The 26,192-nt window shown below is 36.2% G+C and overlaps 1 protein-coding gene across 2 annotated transcripts in view; it reads left to right on the top strand.

Moving 5' to 3' along the window:
• Positions 1-24,430, top strand: part of RDX (radixin) — a 38,109-nt gene extending 13,679 nt beyond the window's left edge. The window contains exons 3-14 of one of the 2 annotated variants that reach the window (XM_082278808.1): positions 3,525-3,608; positions 8,443-8,538; positions 10,691-10,965; positions 12,832-12,915; positions 13,368-13,514; positions 14,981-15,077; positions 15,723-15,886; positions 16,502-16,632; positions 18,732-18,892; positions 19,856-19,948; positions 20,788-21,030; positions 22,014-24,430. In XM_082278808.1, the coding sequence (XP_082134934.1) occupies positions 3,525-3,608; positions 8,443-8,538; positions 10,691-10,965; positions 12,832-12,915; positions 13,368-13,514; positions 14,981-15,077; positions 15,723-15,886; positions 16,502-16,632; positions 18,732-18,892; positions 19,856-19,948; positions 20,788-21,030; positions 22,014-22,178 (1,740 nt within the window). In that variant the 3' untranslated portion in view covers positions 22,179-24,430. The remainder of the gene's footprint in view (positions 1-3,524; positions 3,609-8,442; positions 8,539-10,690; positions 10,966-12,831; positions 12,916-13,367; positions 13,515-14,980; positions 15,078-15,722; positions 15,887-16,501; positions 16,633-18,731; positions 18,893-19,855; positions 19,949-20,787; positions 21,031-22,013) is intronic. The other variant, XM_082278809.1, reaches the window with a different exon arrangement.
• The last annotated feature ends 1,762 nt before the right edge of the window (positions 24,431-26,192 follow it).

The following is a 26,192-nucleotide window of genomic DNA, read 5'->3' as shown; positions in this document are numbered from 1 at the left end:
CCTCTGCTCTGCTCTGGTGAGACCCCACCTGCAGTGCTGCATCCAGCTCTGGGGTCCCAGCACAGGAGGTGCAGGAAATGAAGGAAATGGTGGTGTTGAAACAGGTCTAGAGGAGAATCACAAAAATAGTTCTCAGAATGGAGCATCCCCTCCTGTGAAGAAAGGCTGAGAGAGTTGGGGTTGTTCAGCCAGGGGAAGAGAAAGGTGCAGGGAGACCTTATTGTGACCTTTCAGTACTTAAAGGGGACATGTAAGAAAGGTGGGGATAAACTTTTTATCAGGGCCTGTTGCAATAGGACAAGGGTAATGGTTTCAAACTAAAAGGATATAGATTCAAACCAGATATAAGTAAGAAAATTTTTATGATGAAGGTGAAACACTAACAGTTGCCCAGGGAGGTGGTGGATGCCCCATCCTTGGGAACATTCAAGGTCAGGTTGAATGGGTCTCTGGGCAACCTGATGTAGTGGAAGCTGTTCCTGCTCATTGCAGGGGGATTGAACTAGATCTTTAAAGGTTCCTTCCAAGCCAAACTACTCTGTGATTCTATTTAATATGCAGACTTGAGATAGTAATTGGTTGAACTGGTGTGAAGAAGAGAGCTGTGTGGACATTACAAAGATGTGGGATCCTGGTCAGAGCAAGTTTGAAAAGCAGGCATTGAATGGATCATGTGATGTGTAGTGGTAGCCTTCCAACCCTTGCTACAGGAAACCTTTATGCATTTCTCTTGTCACCACTGCAAGAGCTCCTTCCTGTTTCTGTATTTGTGTGGTAAAGTTGGTTCAGATTAGTGACTGTCCTTGTAATTTGTGGTACAGATAATTTCCCCTGTCACCAATGTCATGTAAAGAGAATTGCTTCAAAGTAGCTGGATACTCAACAGCAGGTTACAAGAGTGACCATTGCTGAAGTTCCTGAGCCTTCTTTCTCTGCCTGTGTTTTCTCAGTTCCCTGCCTTATTTATGAAGTGGAAACTTCCCCCATGACTCTTGTTAATGCAGTTTGCCAGCTTTATTTTACAGACAATTCACCTGGTACCAGAGGTTTGATTTTTGTTGAGAGAGTGCTTTGTGATCAAGGTTTAAATTAGATAAGTAGACCTTTGGGGCTCTGCAGGTTTTGACAAAAATAACTTTCTTATTTTCCATGGCCAGATATAATTGAAGGTGTGAAACAATGTTACAAGTTTGCAGAAGTGTGGTATTTGTATGCAAAAAAAATTAAGTCTGTCCGAGTGCCTTCAGACAGAAAATGAAGTGTAGTGTTAACTTTGTAAGTCTCTTCTTAAATAGTTCATATCACAAAGGTAATGTTTTAATGTTGTCATCATTTAATTTGCAACTTTATTATTAGAACTGAATGGAAGTATTAATTAGCAGTTGAGTGATCTGTTAATTTGAAGTTCAAAGATAAACAGGAATGCTACAGGCTTAAGCAGTTACTGTAATGTGTGTAAGTGGCCAGGTACTCTTAATGTCTGTTTGTACCTATTGCAGGTGTAGAAGCTGTGTACTCTTAAAGCACAGATTTTTTGGGGGGACAGTAACATCCAGAAGCAAACAGAATTCAGAGAATTGAGTTTGCCTCTGTGTTACAGCTATTATTTTACTGTTTGGATATTCTAGTTCTCGTGAAGGATAAACTCTCAGGTAGTAATTCTTGCATTTGTACAAGATGACATTTGTTGTAAGGATATTTATATAAGAAGTTTCTGCTGTGTGCTGCTGCAATTAGTTGAACTTGCTGTGCTTTGTTGATCTTCTGTGACGCTTCTTGTTTTGGTGATGGTGCTGTTATATAACAGAGCACTTTGGCATTTAATAAAATTATTTTTTAGCCTTATTCTTTGTAACTTGCTTACCTGTAACTGCCCTAAAGAAGGCTTCATTTTATTAAATAGAAAAACTGCTTTAAAAAATTAAATTTTTGTAATTAGGGGGCAATCCCCTTAAACTAGTGCAACTGACAGTGAGTTAGACCTGCCATTTAAAATTTGTTCTTTTGCTAGAGGAATTCTGTTCTATAAGGGTTTATTTTTCTTCTCTTGAAATGGACAGTCTGAGAGAATCTACAGAAAACATCTTTTTCCCTCTTCCTAACACGCACCCTCTAGCCCTCTATTTAGGTGTTTTTTTTTTTTTTTTTTTGCAATACAATGAAACTGTCTTTTACTCCAAAGTCTTCAACTCTTGTTCTTTATCAGTGTTTGCACACACAGTAAAGTTGGCTAAGCCCCTTCTATCATTCTTGTTTGCAAGTCTGTAACCTAGAGGTCCTCGGGCTACAGCTACTCTTGTCTTGTAAATGCCCTTCGTGCCCAAAGTTGTTTACCTTAACACTACAGGGAGCAGTGATCAAGCTTCACCTGTTGCATGAGGACAGACTGCTCTGCAGTTTTCTTTTCCCCACCTTAGGTCTCCCTTCTGCGTTTTGTCTTGTCTTTTCCAGACACTCATTTCTCAGAGTATTCCACCTGGTGGCAAAATTAGGAAAATAGCCAATGGAAATGGTTTGCACATTCATAGATCAAGTAGTGTAAGAATCTGTAATACAAGTCCTAATTCCTGTTCCCTTTTTTATAGTAGAGACAAATTGGAATAGATCTGTGTGAGTTTGGTTTTTTTGCATTTATAGAAAAGTATATTTGACTTTTATATTCCTATGCACTAAAGATAAATAAAATGTGATACCCTGGCAGTAGGACTGTAGGACCATTTTAACACTGAGAAGACAGTGCTGTGCATTTAATACTTTGTTCTGTCTCATGGAAATTCTCACTTCTGTATGTACCAGCTAAAGAGAAGTTGGAGAAGACTGTTGTACTTCCAAGTAAGGCTTCCAGATATCTCCTGCAGTATTTGACTTCTTGTTTTATAAGAAGTAAACCCAGTGATTGTCAAGAGTCATCTGGGAAATGGCCTTCCCTTTCAGAAGAAGGAAGTTCATTGAATGGTGGCGATTCTTTAGTCTTGTAGTAAGGGAGTTGAAGGGGGTTGGTACTAAGGGGAGCTGACTTCTATAGTTTTTCTTTTCATTGATGAGAACCTGCTACTAGTCTGTCCTGAGATGTAAAAGCTCTAGTCCTAAATACTTTGACCACCAAACCATTTGATTTTAGAAATGGCAAGCAGGAGGCTGCTTGTCTTTTTATATTGCTAGGCATAAATACCTTAAAATGATATATGCGTGACCAAGAACTTTTTCTTTTGCATGCATTTGGGAGTGTTCTTCAGCTATTCAGTAGTGATGTCAGCTATCCCAGTAAATTAATTTTGAACTTTGTTCTCTAGTTTAACCTTCCAACCTACTGGTAAATACTATCCTGATTATGCTTTTGTACTAAATAGAAGATGAGAATTTTTTCAGATTCAAATTTTCTGATTTTCTTACTGCTATGTTCTGTGTGTAAACAAGACCGTTAAAATTGTTGAACTTACTTATTGTTTCTTACAGGCTGGTCACAGGATGTAGAAGCATTACACTGTTACAGTATGATTTAAATATTTCCTTATGTTCTGTAGATCAATGTCAGAGTAACCACAATGGATGCAGAGTTGGAATTTGCCATCCAGCCCAATACAACAGGCAAGCAGCTCTTTGATCAGGTAACTTATATGTCTCTATGTATATATGAGTACAAAGACATAAGAGTATTGTGGTTATTAAGGCATAGTCGGAAAAAGTGGTAGTGTTCTCATGTACAGATTGTTTTTCCTTACATTATTTAAGCTATGCTCTGAGTTAGTGTGAATTTCCTCATTACTTCTCATGGAATGTATTGAATTCATAGACAACTCTGTAAATACGTTACCAGTGAGGCTTCAGAGAAATCGTGTATAGAACTGCTTTGATATTGTTTGTCTAATAATATTATAGTTGCTACTGCAATATAGTTGTTAGAATTGCATATATTAGAAATACGTATGTAACAGTAAGTTCATTAATGAAAGCTAACACAATTGTTTTCCAGCAATGGATGGTGTAAGATGGTTTTTCACTTCCCAAATGTTAGAACTAAATAATGTTGTTCTGTGAACCAGTTTGGAATTTACATTAAAAAAAGGAAAGGAAAAAAGCCAAAGAATAGTTGAAAATGATGACCTTAATGTGCTTATGGATTGCAGACCTATCAGAGCTGCATACTCTCACTTGATGGTGTGCCTGCTGTACATCAGTCAAATGGACAAAGTGAGCAGTTTCTTAAAAAGGGTTGTTCTTGCACTCACGTGGTGTTAGTCATCAGAATCTTGAAATAAGTTTTTGATCTGTGTTGTGGAGTGTTACAGGAAAACGCTAAGAATAGAATCTTGTCAATGTGTTGTGTCATTTTCCAACAATATACCAATAAATGTGTTTTATTATCTAGATTCAAGATGTATGTGTTTATTTAGGAAATGTGGAAGTATCTGAAATTACTCTTCAAAATAGTTTAAGTAGATCAACAGTTATGTCTAGTAGTTGTTTCTGTCCGTTCCACTATAGATGCTTGAAGTATGTAATGAAAAGTACTGAGAGAAAGTAACACATTGAAAGAGTTCTTTAAACTTTTAGTTGATCTTTTAGAGTCAATTAAATGTCTTATTATATAAATTGAAAAGAAGAGAATGTTTATTGTTTTAACACTGAACTTCTTTTCTTAGATAAATGAAATTGCCCATGCAATTTTTCTTTTGAAATGACTCTTAACACTTACTGCCTGCCCTCTTCTCTAACATCAGTAGCAGTGTGTCTTCAGCCCCTACAAAGGAATAAACTTCATGACTCTTAAAAAGACTTCTTCTAAGAAGGGGCTGTCTTGCTTTTTGTCTAACCAACATCACCATCAAATAAAACTACGGTATTCTGTGGCATAGAAGGTTCAAGCTGTTACTTGTCTTTTGCCAGCCTTTGCTATCTTCTGCCATGCACTGTTGGGTGGGGTGACATTCTGCTGTGTAATGTCTTGTGCCCAGGTAATCAGGTTCATCCAAGTTGGGGCATTTGCAAACATGGAACAAAGATACAGTTCTGAATTTGTTGTCATGCTCTCTTCTTTGTTCCTCAGTTCTCTGTGTGGTGTTTTGACATCTCACCAGCTCTTACCTCTGGAGTTTTAAATTGAAAAAAATTTAGGTCAAGAAAAATCAACCCGAATAGTTGTGTATGAGAAACATTTTCAGCCTGATCTTAAATTAATGTGTGAGTTCCACAGTGTAACATCAAGAGCTGAACTGCATTGTGAAACCAGCATGAAATTTTCAGACAAAAAGTTATCCTGTTTCTCTATAGAAAGAGAGTTGAATAGTACTGTTATTGAAAGGATTGGCCTTCAAGGTTTATGCAGAAGTGGTGGACATGGCAAGCACGTTGGTTATTGCTTGCAGAAAATAACCTCTCCATGAATTCAGCTGTTATCTAGTGCTGCTCTACATTTTTGGCGAACAGCCTTTCAACCTTTTATCAGCCGGTGTTCTTTTAAGCTTTTAATTGGTGTTTTCTAGAGTTGTTGATTTGTTTCCCATTCCATATGTGTGTTCTCATCTTTGTCTGCTAGCAGACAAGAATTCAGCATTTGAAATATGTGGTTTTCTCTTTTCTGTTGTCAAACTCAGTAAACTTCTTATTTCTTGCACAAGCTTTTTTTTTTATTATTACTTGCATTTCAGAAGGTGTTCTAACATACCTGTCATTGGTCCCTTTGCCTATCCTGTCAGTGGTCAGAAGAGGGAAGAGGGGATCTCTCCTCCTGTAGTCAACCAGTTAAGCATCTATAGCTTTCCTAGGAGAGGAAGAACCCTGTGGGGGATATGTTTCCACACACTGGTGGTAATCATGGGGGGTTGTTCTGTTGTGTTAGCACTGTGCATTAGTAGCTTTTGGTTCACTGTAGTTGCCATTAAAGAATGTGAGGTTTGTCTCCTTTATTTTGTGTTGTACCCCAGTGTCCCTTCCAGATGCCTCCAAAGCCTTCTTTACAGTCTTTTGGAAGGTGACTGTTTTGAAATCCTTGTTAGGTTGTCTTTATGTGTATGTTGTGATTTGCCCAAACATATATTGTTCAGATTGCTTTTCTTCTCCAAGAAGTTTTTATTGCCTATTAATAGTCAAGTTGTAGGATGTGATGGTGGATAAATCTGTTTTACAGATGTGATGAACACTTGCTTGAAGCTACTTAATGGAAGCTTTTAGCCAGAATCAAACTCCTAAGTTTTTCGTTCTCTATTTACTTTTCATATCATGCTACTGCAGTGCATAGGTGCATGCATTATCTTGGTACAAAGTTTCAGAAAGGTTTTTTTTCTCTCTCCTTTGAGATGCGAGGCAGTGTAGGCAATGCTTGTTCCTTATTTATGGATTCTGCTGGTTTGAGTGTTGATTTTGCAAACTTGTGTAGCTCTGCTTTGCTGTATCTGTATTTAAATCATGTGCATCTCAGGGGCCGTAGTTAGTGGGTCGAGAGCAAAAAGTTGACATGAGCATAAGCGCTTGTCTCCTTATGCCTTGCAGGCAGGGCTGTTGAGCATCTGCAGTCCTTTGCAGCTCAGAGAGCTGATAAGGTACAAGGGCTCAGCTTGGACAGCTGCTAAGTAAAGAGCATTCTCACTCATCTGATAAAGCCATAAGTAGTTTGATCAGCATTATATAGGAGGTCTGTGCCAAAAGAAACAGCAGGTCTCAAATTTTTTTATTTGGGACACCAAATTTAATGTTACTTGGTACCATACTAGTAACATATACCTGTTCTTACCATCTCTTACGTTCTAAAGTACATGATGTGGGAATTCTAGAGGAAATAATCATGTTCACTAAAAACATCAGTCAGGTTGGATCCACAAACATTGTCCATTTTGTGCTTTGGACCTTGAAGGTGAATGGATAGAGGAAGAAAAAAGGTGCAAATGGTTGTTAATGATTATGCAAATATGCACGGCAGCAGAAGTAAGTTTGCGTAGTTATCTTATGACGTTTTCTAATTTTCAAAATCTTAATTTTGCAACCCGATAGTACTTCTTTAAAATGGAGGAGGATCTATGTGTAAAATTCTATTTACTTCACATGCATCTGAATGCTTCCATAAAACAGCCTTCAGTAAAGCAGCTTGGCACCATGGTCCAACCTGAGGACATATGTAAGTACTACCATACATGATCTTTGGAGCCAGAGTTTGCAGTCATTTAATAATCTTTGCTGGACCTTTCTGATTAATTGCTTATTGAATCCACATGTGCTTTTGCTGTGCAAAAGACTTGTAAAATAGTTCCACAGTTACACTTTTACTGAGTATAATGATACTTTTTGTTTGCTTGCTTCGAGCCTGCTATGTCATGATTTCTGTTGATTCTCTTCTTACACTATGAGAAATTATGAATGATCATTCCCTATTTTCCTTCTACATGCCATGCAAATTTTATAGACCTGTATCATATCTTTCTGTATTTCGGTCAGTAGCCCTAGTTCTTATCTTAGCTATGCAGAAAATGTTCCAAGTCACTGATCACTTTTTAACATTTCTTAAACATTTCCAGTGCTGCAGCATCCTTTTTTATTAGTTGATGTGACCGTTCCTTATGTAGAATTAGAGATTTGTGAATCCCTTACATGTGTAATGTAATAGCTTTCTTGCCTTTTTGCTTTGCAACTATGACTTTGCTCACATAATTTAAATTGTTGTCTTTTATGTACAGTGTTTTGCTTTTATTAAATATGATCTTTATTGAGGCTCATCTTTTTACTGTTATTCACAGATCTTTATGGAAGGTTTTTTACAGCAGATTTTGTCAACATCAGTTTCATCCTTTTTTAAAGTCCTGGGGGACTTCCGTAGTGGTTACCCTACAATTCTATTATGAAAACAGCTTGGTAGTTTTGTCTGTCTTTTTAAGTAGTGTATCCATAAAATGACCGTGCCTGTATTAAAGGACAGTTTTGCTTCTTTAGTAGCTTTTGGTGATAGACCTGATCAGAAATCTTACAGGAAAGTCATGTATGTTTAATTAGGTAGATCATCCTTACCCCTTTTGTCATTAACTCTTAGAAGATGGCAGAAGTATTTGAAGGAGGCAGTTCATCCTCATTACATCATACTTGCCCGCAAGTACTACTCTTTATTATCATTTCACCAGTTGTCTTCTGTTGAAGTGTACTCACTTCTCCATAGGTCTGCAGATCACTTCCCAGATGTGCTTTATAACCTCAGGGTCCTGTTACTCCCTTCTGTTCCTCAGGTGCTGATGTACACAGCTGCACGCTCCAGTTGGTAGCTTGGAGCGTTTGAGTTTATTTAGTACTCTGGGGTTTCCTGAACCTGACATTTTGTACTGTTTTATCTTTTTTTGTTCTTGTAAGGCTTGATTACATTTCAGTTTGAAATTGTTTATGTAGCTTTATTAAGCTACAGAATACCAGTTAAGAAAAATGTATTGTGGTGATGACTGATGATTATGGCTCATTTATCTTTAGGTGGTGAAAACTGTGGGTCTTCGTGAAGTCTGGTTTTTTGGGCTGCAGTATGTGGACAGCAAAGGCTACTCAACTTGGCTGAAGCTAAATAAAAAGGTAACAATTCCCTCGTATTTAGCCAAGTGTACAGTTTGAGTATACTTTATGAGGTTTGCTGACTTAATATTTTAAGTGAGGTGTAGTTTTCAAATTTAGTTGAAAAAAAGCTTTTCATTTGCTTTAAATGACAAAATACAGTCTTAAGTTAGATTACTTATAAAAGAATATGCAAAGCTGCATCAATATTTAATTTAAGGAGACAGTTTCCAGTACTGTGGAATGCATGCACGCATGCATTAGGAAAATTTGAATTCATATAATTATCCCATTTTCATGTAGCAAAACATAACAGAATAAGCATTTTACAGTTTGGGTGTGTGTATGGGGAGTATTTGAGCTTCAGGAATTTGTATGCATACAGCTATAGATTTTAAACAAGGCAAAATAATAGGCTTCTAAAGTTTAGGTATCTAATAGGTAGGTTGTAGGATAATTTATCTTTTTTTTCCAAACGGCTTTGGGTACTTTATATCTCACAGCTACTGGGAACCAGGTCATTTTACTATAAATTGTATTTATGAATTCGAATGGTCACTTCTTATTTTAGTACTGGCTGTCAGATTGTTTGTTAATGTCACTGTTCAGAATGGAGATACTTGTTTTTTAGTTCAACATAATCAAGAATACCTTTTTTATCTTTAGTATTAGGAGGCAAATTAGGAGGGGGTTAGGAGCAAGTCCCACTGTCTGCACTTACATAATATTTGCTTTTCCTCTGTAGTAAATCCCGTGAGTTAAGCCTGCTAACCACCAAATCTGTCTCCTAGAAGTTCATATGTGTCTTGTTTCATACACAATAAACATGGTAGTGCTACAGATACTTTGTTAGCTGTAATGGGAGACTATGGGATTTATTGTGTCAGTTGTGAAAAATACAGAAGACATTGGTCTATGAAAACCTTTAGCAGTTTAAGTTGCTGGTACAGTTCAGAAGCAGTTGCAGGTGTGCTCATTTTTTTAAACTTCAACTAAGGCAGTTATTTATCTTTTCTTTAGAAAAACTTGTAACATTTGACTCTGAAATGCATCACATTAACTGGCTCTCACTTTAATTTACTATTTACATATTTTCAGTAAATACAGATAAAATCTGATAAAGAATAGATGTGCAAGTAAGATTTTGTTATGGTGAGCACAACTAATTTTTCATTGGTGAGATTTACATGAAATGCTGAGTCTGTAAATAATGCATGACAACGAAAATTGAGCAAAACTTTAAATAAACTGGCTAATGTTGAATATATGTGTACTTATGCTGTCTTAGGTGTTTAAAAGATTCTATTTATTATATTCACAGTTTGAGACTTCCTACAAGTCGAGCAAACAGATACATCATTTCATGCGTAGCAAAGAGGTTTTAGTGGGACTAGTAGTGCACATGAAATTAAATGTGTAATAAAGTGCTTGAATTGGGATGTATGAGAATTATTTTACTATGAATGTCCATTTTAACAATTACTTCTTTATGTTAAAATTAGTTTAATTTTGAATGTTTTTGCTTTGGTCATAATTGGTGTAGCAAGCTGAGCACAAATGAAAGGGAATTCTACATAAAAATGAGTTTTTGTTGAAATTTGAAGTAGAGTAAGTCTTAAGACCACATCTGATCTCTTTGCAGAAATCACAGTTTTAAAGCTTATCCATTCTAGAAAAATAATGTGATTAAAGGAATTAAGGTTTTTGCACAGGAGAAAACCACATGTATTTAGTTCAATAATTGAAAGACTTTTAAAAGAATCCAACTTTACACTCACACTGAAGAAATGTGCTGTAGTTCTTGCTAAAGAGCCATTGCTAGACCCTAATTTATTACTTCCTGCAAATCATCCTTGGGGGATATAGTTTTGACCTTTTTCATGTCTGTTACAACTTCTTAGTTTCTAGATCTTTGTTGTGATAAATACAAATTCACACAAGCCTACCAAAAAAAAAATCTCTTAATCAGCCTTTAAGTAGTATTTCAAAATTGTCTGGTTTATTCAAATTGATGTACTTGTTTGTGCCATGTGAACCTTTCAGTGAGGTCCACAGTGGGCTTGTCAGGAAGCTCTGGGTTTCAGTGTAGAGGAGCTAAAGAGTTAAGTACTACTTAATCACATTTGATTTACCATTTAGTGCTCTTGGTTTTCTCCTTATTCCTTTCCCTCAGGTAACACAGCAAGATGTACGGAAAGAAAATCCTTTGCAGTTTAAGTTCAGGGCTAAATTTTTTCCAGAGGATGTATCTGAAGAATTAATTCAGGAAATAACTCAAAGACTTTTCTTCCTGCAAGTCAAAGAGTCGATCTTAAATGATGAAATATATTGCCCACCAGAAACTGCAGTTCTTCTGGCTTCTTACGCTGTCCAGTCCAAGTATGGAGATTACAGTAAGGAGATCCATAAGCTGGGCTACCTAGCCAATGACAGGCTTCTCCCCCAGCGGTGAGTGAGACGGGTTCTGCACCAACTGCTGCATACAAACTTAACTATAGCACATTTTTTAGAAATAAAACATTAAGTGACAACATGCATTTAATAGTGGCTTTCTTCGAGTTTCTCTTTTTGGTAGTAAAATTTAGAGATCCTAATTTAGACTTAAAATAACAGAAGCCACAGGTTTCTTGAGACATATTTCCTGTCCTGTCCACAAACACCTGCACAGATTTAGTTGAACGCATTTCCAAAGTGCTCCAAAATAATGTAATGTTCCTGGTGCCTGGCTTCTGCTAAATTAAAATCAAAATACTCCAATATAGAAGTAACTGAAATCTGTTTGATGCTCTCTCCTTTTCTTCAATTTCCATGTGTTGGTACACTTTAATGATAATAATTTCCTGAAAGTAAAAGTGTACTGCAAAAATACATTGCAGGAGAGTGCTAGCCTGAACAGAAACTTTAGAAACTAAATTGTTGCCATTGCTGTTGAGAATAAGCTCTTTTGTACCTGTCAGTCGTCTAGTTGGTTAGGGAAAGTAAGCACCAAGATTATTGTTCTGTTCCTTTACATAACTGAAACGATGCTCCTGATGTATTTGGCATGAAGAGAAGCATTGTAACACAAATGTACAAAGTTAGACAATTTTGTTAGTGTAGATGAATACATAGTGTTGTATTGTGGACAAACAGGTACTAACTAAATATGTAACACTAGGACACTGTCAAAGAAATGAGAGCCATGCTGTATTTTGAGGTTTCTTTAAGTCATATGCTTTGTCTCTTTGGTTTGAAAACTAAAAGTGCAAGCTCACTTTTTAGTGTAACTAAGCTTGAGAATTTTCTAGCAAACAGGCATTTCAAAGATTGTGAGGAAGTATTGAAAGAAATACTTCCGGAAACATTTCCAATTTTTAAAAATCCTGGTGAAAAGCTTGAGTTTGGCTCTTTGCTTCCAGCTTGTGACAGTGAAGTTTATACTTTTTGTATAGGCTTCCTAGAAAAATACCCTTTCTTAGAAAGTCAGGGAGATGTAGAACCAGTAAAACTGCCATTACTGAGTATGTTCAGAAATCTTGGTTTTTGCTCAGTTATGATGACAGTCTGTGAACACTGACATGCTTGGGTACAACAAAAACTCATATATTTAAGGTGTTCCTTTTCAGTAGACAAATGCCAAGATGATGCTTTAATTGTCCTTTAAAACAGTTTCTTCAGGAATGCCTGAAGTGCTGGCTGCATGGAATAAAAGCATAATAAAGTTATCATATGCATTTGATTTCTTACTGCAGTACTACACTGAACTTTCTGGTATGCCAAAAATATAATTCCATCATTGCAGCCTCTTGTAGATTAAACATCAGATAGCTTTCTGAAACTGCTTCCCTACTGATTTTATTTTAAAAGGAAAAATAAACAAAAAACCACTCACAGAAAACCCCCAACAAGGTTGTCTGCTAACCTGTTGTAATGTCTTACTTTTTCTTTCAAATGACAACAGAATGAAAGCTTGAGTGTATCTTTGCATACCTAGAGATTAATTTGCAAGCATTGTTGCCAGTAGATTGTATAGGTGTGCATTGTCAGCTGTTGCAAACACTACATTTTATGACTTAGCTGAAAGTTGAGGTATGCAATGGTGTGACTTTTATGTTACAAAGAATATAGAATACCAGGAAAAAAAGAATTGACTTTCACACTATTTTGGAAGTGAATTTGTTGAAAAACAAAGATTCTGTTTCTGTGCTGAAAGTATGAGCAGTGCACAGGAAGTCATCTTTAAGTTTATTCAATTAAAGCATAGGATATGCTGTGCAACAAAAGGGGTTAAATTTGTTGTCAGAGTCATTTAATAGCAACAATTTTTTTTCACAGTGTGTTAGAACAGCACAAACTGACAAAAGAACAGTGGGAAGAAAGAATACAGAACTGGCATGAAGAGCACAGGGGAATGTTAAGGTAATCACATAAAAAATGTTCAAGACATCTTTCATTATTATTACGGTGTATTTTGGGAGGTGTTTGTTTAGAAAGTGGCTTTCTTTTATTCTGACCAGGGTAGGTGGTTATGAAAGACTTCCATGAGAGTTGAGTTTCCAGTTAGGTTACTGGTTTACCTGCATGATTTCTGGTAAGGCTCTCAACTGCCTTTGTCCACGGTTGCCTGCCTGTAAAATACATTTAGTATTTCCTTAGCTCAAGGGGCAGAAAGACAAAATGCAATGATTGGACTCTGCTTGGATATTAGGGTGTAGAGCTCTTTAAAAGTGTCTGAGTCAAACTGATTTCAAAGAGAGATTTAATTCATAACTAAATTTTACCCCAAGTGTTCATTCTGCAATAGTTCCCTTATTCTTACAATGTATTTATGATTTGTTGTCTAAACTATACCAATTTTTATTCTTCATCAGGGAAGATTCTATGATGGAATACCTTAAGATAGCACAAGACTTGGAAATGTATGGAGTCAACTATTTTGAAATAAAGAATAAAAAAGGAACTGAATTGTGGCTAGGAGTTGATGCTTTGGGTCTGAATATTTATGAGCACGATGATAAGTAAGTGGGTAATACTCATTTTGCAGTTCTGTTCTAGGAGATGCTGTCTGAGACTGTACACCCCCCACCTTACAGAGCGTTCAGTAAGATGTAGCAAAACAGATTCTCCTTCTAATCTATATAAGAGATAGAAAAAGAGAGAGAGAGATGTGAACTGCTAGAATGTTTGAATTTTAAAGATTATGGATGCAAAAGAAGGGAAAGGAAGAGCAGTTCTATGGAAGTTTAAATTTACATTGCTTCATAAGGATTACTACAGCTAGACTGTCTTTATATGGTTTCTTCCTGTACCTTCCTCTCAAGACACTCCCTTCAGTCAGGATGAAAAGGACATTTTAAAGCTGAGCAACATATTTAATGAGAAACATTTGTAAGAGCTGTGACAAGGATTATAGATGTTGGAGCGTGAAAAACTTGGATATTTAAAAGTGAAACTTGTTAGACACCAAAGAAAATAGATCAGTCTTGTGTCCTGATAAAGGATCAAATAATCTGTTCTACTTGGAAAAGCTGAAATGTCGGAAATATGAAGAATTTGTAAATAGAACAACAGACTTACTCTTTTCTTTCTTTACAAGCACTCATTAGTAGTATCTGATGTCAACAGACCGTTCACAGTGATTCGAAGCTAAACATGATGTGTCAAACTCCAGATGGGAGCAGTCAACTTTAGCTGTATACACTCTGTAACAAAATTCTGTAAGCCTTAATTGCCATTAGATGGCAATATAACTCCTGAAAGAAGGAAATATTCAAAATGTTCAGCTCAGATTGAGCTATGAGGCAATTTTTGGTATTTCCTATCTCCTGATAGTTAGCAATCAAATATTAAATATTTTCTGATAATTATGGTAATATGAATTGAAAAGACTTTCTGTGCTGGCGGAGAAAAATATTTACTGTTACACAGTTGATGCATAACATGATAAGTTTCTGAATTTATTTTGCTTAAGATGCGAGGGAAACAAATTAACCTTGAATTCTGAAAATGTAAGAACACAAATCTGAGCTAAACAGAAGTACTACATGGCTGAAAGTTACTTTAATTTCGGTATTTGAATTGTCAGTTTCTCAAATTTCAATAGTTACTCTTTAAAGTGAAAATGCAGTTACCAATACCATATAAAGAATGAGTACATGATCACGATGTTTAGCATGTAGGTAATAGTAGTAGAATAAGTCAAAAATCAAAATTCCTTTTGTTACAGTGCCATGTAATTTATTAAAATGTAATTCATTTGATGGAATATTTGTAAAAAGAAACATCTACCAAAATATGCTTGAACTGTTGTTAATGTTTACATTAAAACATAATGTTGTAAATGTAATATTCTAAATGTAGCTACATGTAATAGTGAAAATGGTACAGACATAAGCCTTATTGAATTCATATATATAAATAAATATATATATATATATAGTGCATATCCTTGCTGCTTTCTAACGAGAACTTTTTCTCTTTGAAGGCTGACACCCAAGATTGGTTTTCCTTGGAGCGAAATAAGAAACATCTCTTTTAATGACAAAAAATTTGTCATAAAGCCAATTGACAAAAAGGCCCCTGTAAGTAGGGTGTAAAATAGTATCACTTGCTATATGATGAGATTTAAGCCTGCAGGGACTTTCTGTGGCATTAAGGCATGAGTAAATATTGGTGACATTTACTACTTTTAATGATAGAATAGTCACTAATCAAAAGAAAATGTTCATTTTGAAATATGGTATGTTTATATTCTCTCTTTTCATTCTATTTGGTACTCCTAAATTGTTGGGGGTTTTTAAGTCAACTAATACTTCGTGATGTGTTAACAAGACAGCATAAGATGCTAAATTCTTTGCCTCTTCCCTCCTGTTTTTCTTTTTCTTTCTTTTTTTTTTTTTTTTCTTTTTTTGTTACAACAGCACATTTCATGAGACTTTCTAGGTCAAGTGTCGTCAGAATAGAGAACAGTCTTAACTTTTTTAGAATTTTAAATAAAAAATTCTGTGTAAACCAGCTGATTTCTAGACTATTCCAGGTGCAATTTTGAATTTATCTTACAAGTTTGACAGTAACTAGATTTACAGATTATGGTGTTCACTTGGTCAAAATGTGAAAATACTTGTAAGTTTTCATTTAACCAATGCAAGAATGCAGTAATGCTTTGAATCTTGTCATAAGTGTATTTTTTTAGGTTAATGGGTATACTGGAATTACTGTTTTCCTAGGATTTTGTTTTTTATGCACCCCGTCTGAGAATTAACAAGCGAATTTTGGCACTGTGTATGGGAAATCATGAATTGTACATGAGGCGGAGGAAACCTGATACAATTGAAGTGCAACAGATGAAGGCCCAAGCTAGAGAAGAGAAACATCAGAAACAATTGGAAAGGTAATTAACAAACTTACATGAAAAAGAAAAAAATGCTACCTTTTTAAGAAGTCGTAGAATACTATATATCTTAGAACTCTAGAAAAAAAGAGAGCTGCTTTTCTTTCTGCACCGTTTAAGCAGGTTTGTGAATTGGCAGGGCTCACCTGTCTTAATAGAAAAACGTATCTTTTTTGAGCTTTCAGCACAGTAATAGTAGCTGTACTGTTGTTCCCCATCATGTGTTTTGTGAAAATCTTACCTCTCTGATGCTTGATTCTTAGGGAATTTTGTACTCTATGGGTGAACCCTTAAAGCAAGTTCATTGAGGAATGTCTTGGCTTCCCTTTTGTGTATTTAAAAAATACTGTTGCCATTTCTAGCCCAGATGAAATATCATGTCTAAAATGCAGATATAGTGGCAGATTTACCTGGTGAACCATAACCAAGGTTGATTATCAGTTCTGTTAATAAATTGTTTTTCTCTACCGTATTTTGAAGCAGAAACTGAATTAGAAGCATTTAAAACTGTGCTTCCCTGCTAGCTGAGTAAACTGAAAAATTGGCTACCAGCATCCAAAGAGTAGCATTTAATATGTTGGAGGGTAAAAAAACCTTTTTACTATTTTTTTTCAGGGCACAACTAGAAAATGAAAAGAAGAAAAGGGAGATAGCAGAAAAGGAAAAGGAAAGAATAGAGCGTGAAAAGGAGGAATTAATGGAACGCTTAAGACAAATTGAGGAGCAAACAATGAAAGCTCAGAAAGGTGAGGTCATAGATTTCTTAAATCTGGTGACAGTGTTTAGTTTGGTTGGGTAGTTCAGTTCCACAGTTCTCTGTATGTTGGTGTGTTTTGTTACTGTGTGGGGATATTATTTTACTAATAGCGGCAAGAATTTAGTGGTGTTTTATTTGATATAAGAGATACTCTTTCAGTGCTTAAACGACGGTGTGCATGTGTTTGTCTGTATCTTTTTAATATAAAACCAATTTCTAATATAGCAAAAGTTTTGATTTAGTAAAAAGAAAATGAATGCATACACAGTTCAACTCAAAATTATGAAATGCTTAAAGTGCTGAACACCTAGAGTTGGAGGGAGCAGGGAAATTAGAGGGGAAGACTCAAAGTACTTTCTCTAGGATTTTGTTGAATTTAGCTTTTAATTTGGAAATTCTGTGTTCCTTCCTCCTTTCCTATTCCTTTGAAAGATTTGAGAAGTTGAAAATTAAAGTCTTGTCAGACATTAGTGACAAAACATGTAGTTTCACCAATAACAGTTCTTTGTGTTTAATCACTCTGTAGAGTCCCTGCCTCCATGACTTCCCAGTCCTTCCTCCATGTTCTTTTTTTTTTTTTTCCTACTTCAGGTTTGGTTCACATTCATAAAAGTTTTGTTGCTCCTTTCTTTTCTTAACTCTTGGCTTCAAGCATCATAGAGAGAATCACTGATTAACACTATGCAAATAAATTACATATGCCTGGCACTGCTCTCCAGCTCTATCCCTGCATTTTTCAGTCTTTCAATGCAGAACAGGTTGGACACATCCAGACAGGTAACACACTAACTGTGCCATGAAACTGTTTAGCGAGAGCTATTTGGCCTGGGACAACACAGTGTCAGGGTGATTCTGCAGATTTGACAATACACATTTTCTCAACTTTGTGACCAGTATAGCCTAATTTCTGATGCAGTACATAATGTTCATGTGTTGCTGGTCTTTTTAGCCTTCTTTTCATTCACACATGGAAAAGTCTTTATGTAAAGGGTGTCTGTTGTAGTTTTGTGCTCTGCATTTTCATGGAAAGGTTTGTTTCAGTAGTGTTTATAAATAATTTTGTGTTTTATTTAACTTTAGGTACTGCATTTGTAGAACCCCACATACTTGTGATGCTGTTCATTTAATTTTATACCTGAAGTAGTAGTAGGCCTGGGAAACCAAATGAAGAGTAATGGTTACAGTACTACTTAAAACTAGAAGTGCAAAGAAGAAGCATGTGTCAGCATACCTGGGGAGGTGCTTTTATAGTATTAAAGCTTATGGTGAAGGCAAATGGATTGTTGGAAAAAATGAGTAATTCTTTAGGTTTTCTTGTGAAGGAGTCTATGACAGCTGTGCCAAGCCAAGTACATAAAGGAAATTTTATCATTAGAACCGGCAAAGAGCTTTAGAGAGGCTTTTTTCATAGTCACTTAATTTTTCACATCAGGGGAGGAGTACATTTGTCTGTGTAAACCTTACCTTGCAGTACTGATTGATTATTACTACTTCCTATTTCACTAAGGGTTGTTCTGCCCTTCAGATTCCAATATTTTGCTATGGAGGCAGCTAGACAGCTTTTATCTCTCCCTTGATTTAAAATTTTCCTCCTCTGATGTACAAAGAATTTTTCTGACCCTTCCAGTTGGTCTTAAGTAATTTTGCTGGAGTCATGTGCCTAAATTTTCGGCTGTGATTAAAGAATCTGCCAGGCATTTTAATAAAGAAGACAATTTTTTTTTTCTTTCTGTAAGAGAGTAATTTAATGTACATAAAATACCCTCATAGTAGAAGCATGTTCATGTATATGTACATGTATTTTGGTGTTTAGTTTTTCAGTGAGGTGACAATTTTCTGAAACACTGGGCTGTCAGAACTGTCAGGTGAGATGAAGTATATCCAAAGAATGTCTTAAAGTGGGGGGGAAATCAGACATGGAACAGAGCTCTGGGTAACATGCTCTACAGTTTGTCTTAGCTTGAGGCGGTCTTGGAAATCTTGGTTAGTGTTCTAAGTTACTCTATTTTGAGCATATGCTGGTATCTGTGATACATATGAGGAAGAGCTAGGTAGCGATACCTTGTCTGTAAACTTTCCTCTTGGCAGAGCTAGAGGAACAGACTCGAAGAGCTTTAGAACTGGATCAAGAACGGAAGCGTGCAAAAGAGGAAGCAGAACGCCTAGAAAAAGAGCGTCGAGCAGCTGAAGTAGCCAAAGCTGCTCTAGCCAAGCAGGCAGCTGATCAAATGAAGAACCAGGAGCAGCTAGTAAGAAACTTCATTTCTTTTCTTCAAAATAGGATTAAAATTGAAAAAGATAGTTGAAAATTTATTTTCTCTTGTTTATGTCAAATGAAGAAGTACACTGAAACACAAAAGTATGTGAGATACTGTTACAGATTGTTTTGGGAACTGTTTTAGAAAACTGCATTAGACTTTCCACTACTTTGCAAGACAAAAATAAAACTCGGGATCTGTAGGAAATTAAAAGAAGACCACCACCTTTCAGACTGACAACACTCACTACATTCTCTTTCTAATAGTATCAGGCTTATCCAGCTGAGAACAACAGTAGCTTCCTTCTGCAGTCCCCTGGGAAACCTGTTCTCTAAGGCAGGTCTGTTCTGAAGCTGTGTGGTGGTGGTGGGGAGTTGGTGACACTGGTTTGTTGGGGTTGGGGTTTTTTTTTTTGTTGCTGTTCCCCTCCTGTTTCCAGTATTTGCGGTGTCTTCTCACATACTGTGCTAGACTACTTCTAATTCAAGATTTGTGCATAATAATCAAGGAAGGCATGAAAATAGTAGAAGAAATGATTTCTCAACTATAAATTAGCTTTTGATCATCTATAAACTTAGCACACAAATCCGATGGCAAGATTTAGCTTAATAGTACTGAGATTATGATCCAGAATCATAATCTTAATGGTGGGACTATTAAAGTTGTATTAGACTGAAACAGCATGAAATGCTAGTTGGTAACATCATCTTGCTGTTTCTCAGCAAGCTTTGGAAGTGCAGAAGATAAATATTTTTTAAATATTATTTCCATTAGGCGAGAGTACTCTGATTCCCTCTGCCATGTATGCTTAAAATTTCTATTTTTCACAGAGAAGTGACGGATGGTAACTAACTCTTTTCGAGCTGGATCATAGCAAAGGCTCTGCTTTCTTCCACTGCAAAGCCAGAATGATACCAAATTAAAACTTCTACTTTGTTCTTTTGTTTGTTTCAGGCAGCAGAAATTGCTGAATTCACAGCCAAGATTGCACTTCTAGAGGAGGCCAAGAAAAAGAAAGAAGAGGAAGCTTCAGAATGGCAGCACAAAGTAATGAGCCCATGCTGTGTGAAGTCAGAACTTCAAAGAAACTAAGGGAAATGAGTGCGGAAATCTTACTGGAAGTCCATGGGGTCAAATCTCTCCCTTTCCCCTTAGGCTCAGAAAGTCTTTCTTAAAGGTTTTTGTCCTGCAGTCTACTGAAGCCAGCCTATGCTTCTGTTTAACTCATTTCTTGGTATTACATAGTCATGAAGGGGGGGAAGTTCTCATCATGACAATATGGTCAAAGATTAGAAATGGCTTCTTTTTGTATTATGATGAAATAGATCGGAGCTTTATGTTAGAGAAGAAAACACCTCAGGAGGGAGGTGTATGAAATCATGAGTTTTGGTGGAAAGATGAACCAAAACAGTTAACAAAGGCATATGAAATGCAAATGGACAAAAATTTAAAGCAAATTTCTTCATAAAATCTATAATTAGCTATAGAATGGGAATAATTACTCTGTGTGGGTTCCAAAAGGGTTTGAACAAATTGTCATAAGTTATGTTTAAGTATGAAATTTGAAGGCATCACCTTTGATCTAGGAAGTCCCTGAGCCTTAAATTTCAGGAGGCTGCTAGGAGAGTTGGAAAACAGTCAGTATGATTGCCCTATTCTTCCACTTTTCTCTTGTCTACTGCTGGAAATAGCTGGTACAGCTTATTTTGAGCCATATCTGGTTTTTACTGTGTGTCTCTATTTGACAATTTTCAGTGTGTAAGCTAGTCATGTCAGTTACAAAGGACAGTTTCATGTGTCTGAGAACATCTCAAATATTTATTTTTATTTTTTTGACTCTTTATAAATCATTTTAAAAGATGCTAAGTACTGTTTACTATATTTAGGCTTTTGCAGCCCAAGAGGACTTGGAAAAGACCAAAGAAGAACTGAAATCTGTGATGTCTGCTCCTCCTCCACCGCCACCCCCACCAGTTATTCCTCCAACAGAGAATGAACACGATGAACATGATGAGAACAATGCTGAAGCCAGTGCAGAACTGTCTTCTGATGGTGTCATGAATCACAGGAGTGAGGAAGAACGGGTAACAGAAACACAGAAAAATGAACGTGTTAAGAAACAACTCCAGGTAATGAAGATTCGTAGTTGTATCAACACAATTCAGGCTTTGGGTTTTCATTCTTCTTTTGTTAAAAATTTCACTGACGTTATGGTCTGCCAAGGAAACAGCCTTTTTATCATTTATTAGATTTATTACTGATTTACCAACCAATATCATTCATAGTGTTCTAGAAGTGAAATACATAGAAAGATTGGATGTAAGGTTGTGCTTTATAGCTTAAAGGTGTAAGTATGCTGCTGCATTGGCCAGTAAACATTTCTACTAATTATATAACTTCCAGAACTCTGCGTGTTAAAACATAATGCTTTCCTTTTTCAATACTAAAACTCATTAAATGGTATGAACAGATGCTTTCTTAGTAGTATTTGTGTTTGTTTGCAGTCACTCCCAGGTGTTATAAATGCAAAAACTCAATTATGCCCATTTTGGATTACTTGTATTTGCCTGAAACTGAGCAATTCCTCCCAGGCTGCATCTTACCTCTCGAAGCATAATAATCTGTATTAGTGGTAGCCCTTTTCCTTGTTATGAAATGTTTATTTGGGAAGAAAACAGAAGAAAAGGAAAGCTGCTACTCTGTTTGGCAGCATTATTTTAGTAGCGTGTGTGTGTAGTATTCTTGCTTGGAGTCACTGAACAGATCAGGGAGATAAGTCTTTTAACTAAAGAAAAATTGAAAAATAAGGTGGTTTTCCTGCTTTATCCTGCTGGTCCCTTTCTTCTTGGATTTTATGGTGTATGAGACTTTTTTTTTAATATAGTTTCATGCTTACACCTATTTAAGGAAAGAATCCTATGCTCTCCTTATCTTTCCTTCTGCATTCCTTCTGATAGACTTCACAACTTGAGTTACTGAGCAGCACAACAAGCATTTCATAGGTTGGCATTCAAGAAATACTTACCCAGATTGCAGAATAGTTGTTATCAGAAAGTCCAGAGTCATTAAAGGATTAGTCAAAGCACTTAAATTCGAATATTTTATTCAACAGGCTTTAAGTTCAGAGTTGGCTCAAGCCAGAGATGAAACCAAGAAAACACAAAATGATGTCCTTCATGCTGAGAATGTTAAAGCAGGCCGCGATAAGTACAAGACTCTCCGGCAAATCCGACAAGGCAATACAAAGCAGCGTATTGATGAGTTTGAAGCAATGTGAGAGCTGGTATTTTGCATATGTGTTCCTCGTAAAGCTGAACCACCAACAGAGAAAAAAAGCAGGCCTTTGCAGATTTGATGGATTGCACCCCACTTTGCCAAAGCACTTAATACCAGGTTGACTACAGTGACTAGAAGACAAATTTAGGGGAAGCTATAAAACAGTAAGGCAGTCTGTGAACCCTAGGTTTTGGGTGGGGGGAGGGTGCGGAGGTTAATAGCAGGTTTTTCCCCATTGTCTTTTCAGTTTCCTTGTTTGTTTGTTGGTTTTTTCCCTTTGGAAACAGATGTGAAGTATATAATGACTGACAAGTGTATATATTGCTTAAACATTAAGAAATAGAAAGAAGAATGGACTGTACCTAAACTGGATAGGTACTATTTCAGTATGAAGTTTGAAATTAGTTTTCAATGTAGCTACTCCATTAAGAGTTTGATATTGCTCACTTTCAGTTTTGGTTGTTTTTTTCTTGTTTTGTTTTGGGGGTTTTTGTGTTTGTGTTTTTTTTCTCCCAAGTGAAATTCTTTGGTGTTTCATGTCCTGTCATCATTGATGGTTTTCTTTGCCTACCTGTTCACAAAGGTCTGGATGGCAGGTGGTAGTTCCAGGAAATGTTTTTTAATGGAACACTACCTGTGGGCAGCACATGGCTGCTGATAGGCTTGAGCAAGTATTGCTTTTCGTAGCTGATTCTTTTAGATGTGCAGAATGTTCCAATGCAGCAAAGAGGGAAAAAAATAAACAAAGCTTAATGTGCTATCTGCTTGTAATTATTTTATTTGCAGTAGGGAGACCTGGACCTTTCTGGCAAGGGAGCATATGAAAACATCAGTCCCAGGGAGGGGACAGTATCCTACCTCACTACTATGTACATGATGACTGGTCCTTCAAACACCATGAAAAAAACTGTTTAAATTGACTGTCACTACACAGTGATATAGATTGCTAGGAGTCCTTACTCCTAGGATTTTATTTTACTTTATGATGGATTTATAGTGCTAAATACTGTCTAACTGCCTTCTGTTGAGTTTAAATTGTAAAAGCATCTGGTGTGTTTTAAAGCTGTAACCTGTCACTGGTATACTATATTCTGGGAGGGGTGTAGCATGTTCATGTCAGTCAGTTTGGGTTTCAAATACAAAATGAAACTTCCCAGAATTGGAGTAAAAGTGTTTGTAGTTTCAGTTTTCAGAGAAGCTAGTATTGTAATTGTCATATCTGATGTCAGATGATTAAGTCCTTTCCCTCTTGAAAAGGAAACCTGCTTTTTTGAGAAATTTGCTTAGATATTGAACTTTAGTAATAACTTTACAGTTAATGTGGACATCAGTTACTCCCTGTGTTAGAGTACCCTAGTAAATGTCAACAGTGGAAGAATCTAGGTTTCTCTGAGGATGGTTCAGCTTTTTTTGTTTGATATTATGCACTCATAAATTTACACTTATCTATTAAAATTTGCCATTTTATTAAACATTTTTTTCATGCACAATAGGTTTAAATTTCTTATGAACAGTCCGACTAAGTTTGGTTTTTTTATTTTGCGGAGTAAAAGTTTGGCTATGTGGGGTGACATCATGAAAATTAAATAAAGATACATTAATATATTTTTGGTTTGTGGGGCTAAACATATCTGCTTGACCTTGAAGACTGATGTGCAGATGCTGTGCACATGCTTCAAAATGCTGCTTGGTGGAAGTTGGTGTTTCAACTTGCAGTGCATTTTAAGAACAGTTTTTGTTTCACAGGCTTCATACACCGAAGCTTAAGCAAATTTCTGAAGTATTTGAACAGTTTGCCATAGCAGGTGAAATACTGTGCTTCCAGTGAGTTTTCATTTTTCCCTGAAAAGTGTGCACTAACACTGATCCATCAGTTTCAGTGTTGGGAAAAAACACCAGTAAAGATTGTTGTTCATAAATCTACAACATGTAGAGTAGGGCTAAATGGATTAGATCCATTTATAAAGCTGTGTGATTTTTTTTTTTTTTTTTTTAATCTAAACAACCAGGGACAACCATTTGTAATACAGATTTTCACAATGAACAAAGTGGTAATAGCTGCTGTCACAAGCAGCTGGGAACACTTACTGGTGCAGAAATACTAAGAATACATTTAATGATTACTTGGTGAAGTAGTTTTCCACATGCTTTTTCCTTTAGCATCATGTTTTGTGTTGTACAATTAAGCTACAATTACATCTACTATTTTGGATAACATTCATTGGTTAACAATAAAGAGATACAGTTAATTTCTCTGAGGTCCATTGTTGTTATTTAATGCCCTTTTTTTCTAACAGTTTTACTCAGCACACTCCGATAGCCTCTCTTTCCAGAGCAGTGTAGAAATTTTGATCATCTTTTTGTTTCATACTCTGGTCAGAATTAAATAAAAAAATCAAATTTATTCTCTACCCTAGAGAATGGTATTTTGCTTAAGAAATTACCACATACAGTTAGGAGGATGCACTGGTGTTTGTCGATTCAAAACAGGATATGAATCATCACAGCAAATTTTCTCTTTTGAGAGCAGAGGATAATTTGGCCATATAAGAGCTCTGTGGGTAATGTAAGAACTTTCAATCACTGCCTACATATTGCTTAGCCCCAGGTTAAGTGAAATTTAGTTTAATGGGTTAGTATCTTAATTACTGAGAAACCGTGACGTGATTTTTTTTTTTTTTTGATACTGCACCTTACAGTGGACAGTGCTGTCAAATACATGCATGGCCATGTGTTTTAAACAACGGCAAGTTATTGGGCTTTTTCATCTCTAATACACTTGAAAAAGACAGGAACAGTCCCATGTAAATAGGTGTACAAATAATCTGCTAAAATATTCTCACATAAATTAGACCTCCTCTCAGGTGGCATTCCATTCTCTCTTGTAGTTGTTTGGCCTTGCACTCAGTACAAGCACACGACCTTTTCTGTTGCTCCATAGGGAAGAATTGCCATGAGGAGTTAAAACTTGGTACTTGTAAATGTGCATATTTCTAGTTTTATAGTTCCTTTTTGTTGTAGTCTCTCCTGCTGAAGCCTTAGATCTGAGGTTTCTCACTTGTTAGAGAGCTTCTGCATAGCATAGGTATGTAGCTTCACAATATTGTGCATGAAAGGGGAGGTAAGTGCTTTGAAAGATTTATTTTTTCTAAAATAAGCTCTTGAGGTGGAGAGAAAAGGGTGAAAAATAGTGTCACTATTTACAGACCAGACTATTACAATCAAACATTATGCCTCGTTGTGCAAGAAGATATTTTATCTTCTTGAAGCAGTCCCTTCTGCACATCAAAACCTACATTTTCCACCACTTGTACCACTTCGGAAAGCATTATTGTGGTTTTGCTTTTTTCTTAAAACATGTTCTCTAGGGTTTTTCAACTTACCTGCTTTGAGCACCTCTGAGGAAAAAGGAGGTTTGTTCTAAATGAAGTATTTCAAACTTCTGAAGAAAAGGTACCACAAATACTTTTTCTAAATTTTAAAAGAAAATATAGAGATTAAAATAATTAGTTAAAACCTTTTGGTTTTGAAGAGGAACTTTTATGCAAGCGTTTTCCATGTCTGTTTACATATGGATATCTAAAAAGTTGTTCTGCCCAAGACTTCAGGGTAATTTCAGGAGTCAGGGATTTTTAATAAAGATGATGTATCCAAGTGGGCTGAGGTAGTTGATCCTGGTGTTTGTAAATGTACTTTGAGTAAAAATAGCAACATAAAATTGAAAACTTTCTTACAAAAGAGAAAAGTTCAATTTTTAATAGAAGTTGTCTCATACACATAATTTGATTTATCTTGGCTGGGTGATAAGATTTTCCTGGAAAATATAAGAAGTGTCAATGTCTCAGCATACAGTGGTGATTTCTTTGACTCCCGTGGAGCACATTCTGCTGTTTGTGCTTGGAGGTGGAGAGTACCTGCCTCCCAGTGGGAATGCTGTGCTGGCTGCTCAGCTGGCTGGGTGGCTGAGGGAGATGGTTCTGGCTGGTGGCTGTGGGCACCTGCCATGGGCCGTGTC

The sequence above is a fragment of the Coloeus monedula genome (assembly GCF_965178545.1).
Source record: "Coloeus monedula genome assembly, chromosome: 3".
In the NCBI taxonomy this organism is placed as follows: Eukaryota; Metazoa; Chordata; class Aves; order Passeriformes; family Corvidae; genus Coloeus; species Coloeus monedula.
Note: the sequence above shows the minus strand (reverse complement) of the source record. Positions and strands in the feature narration are given on the sequence as shown.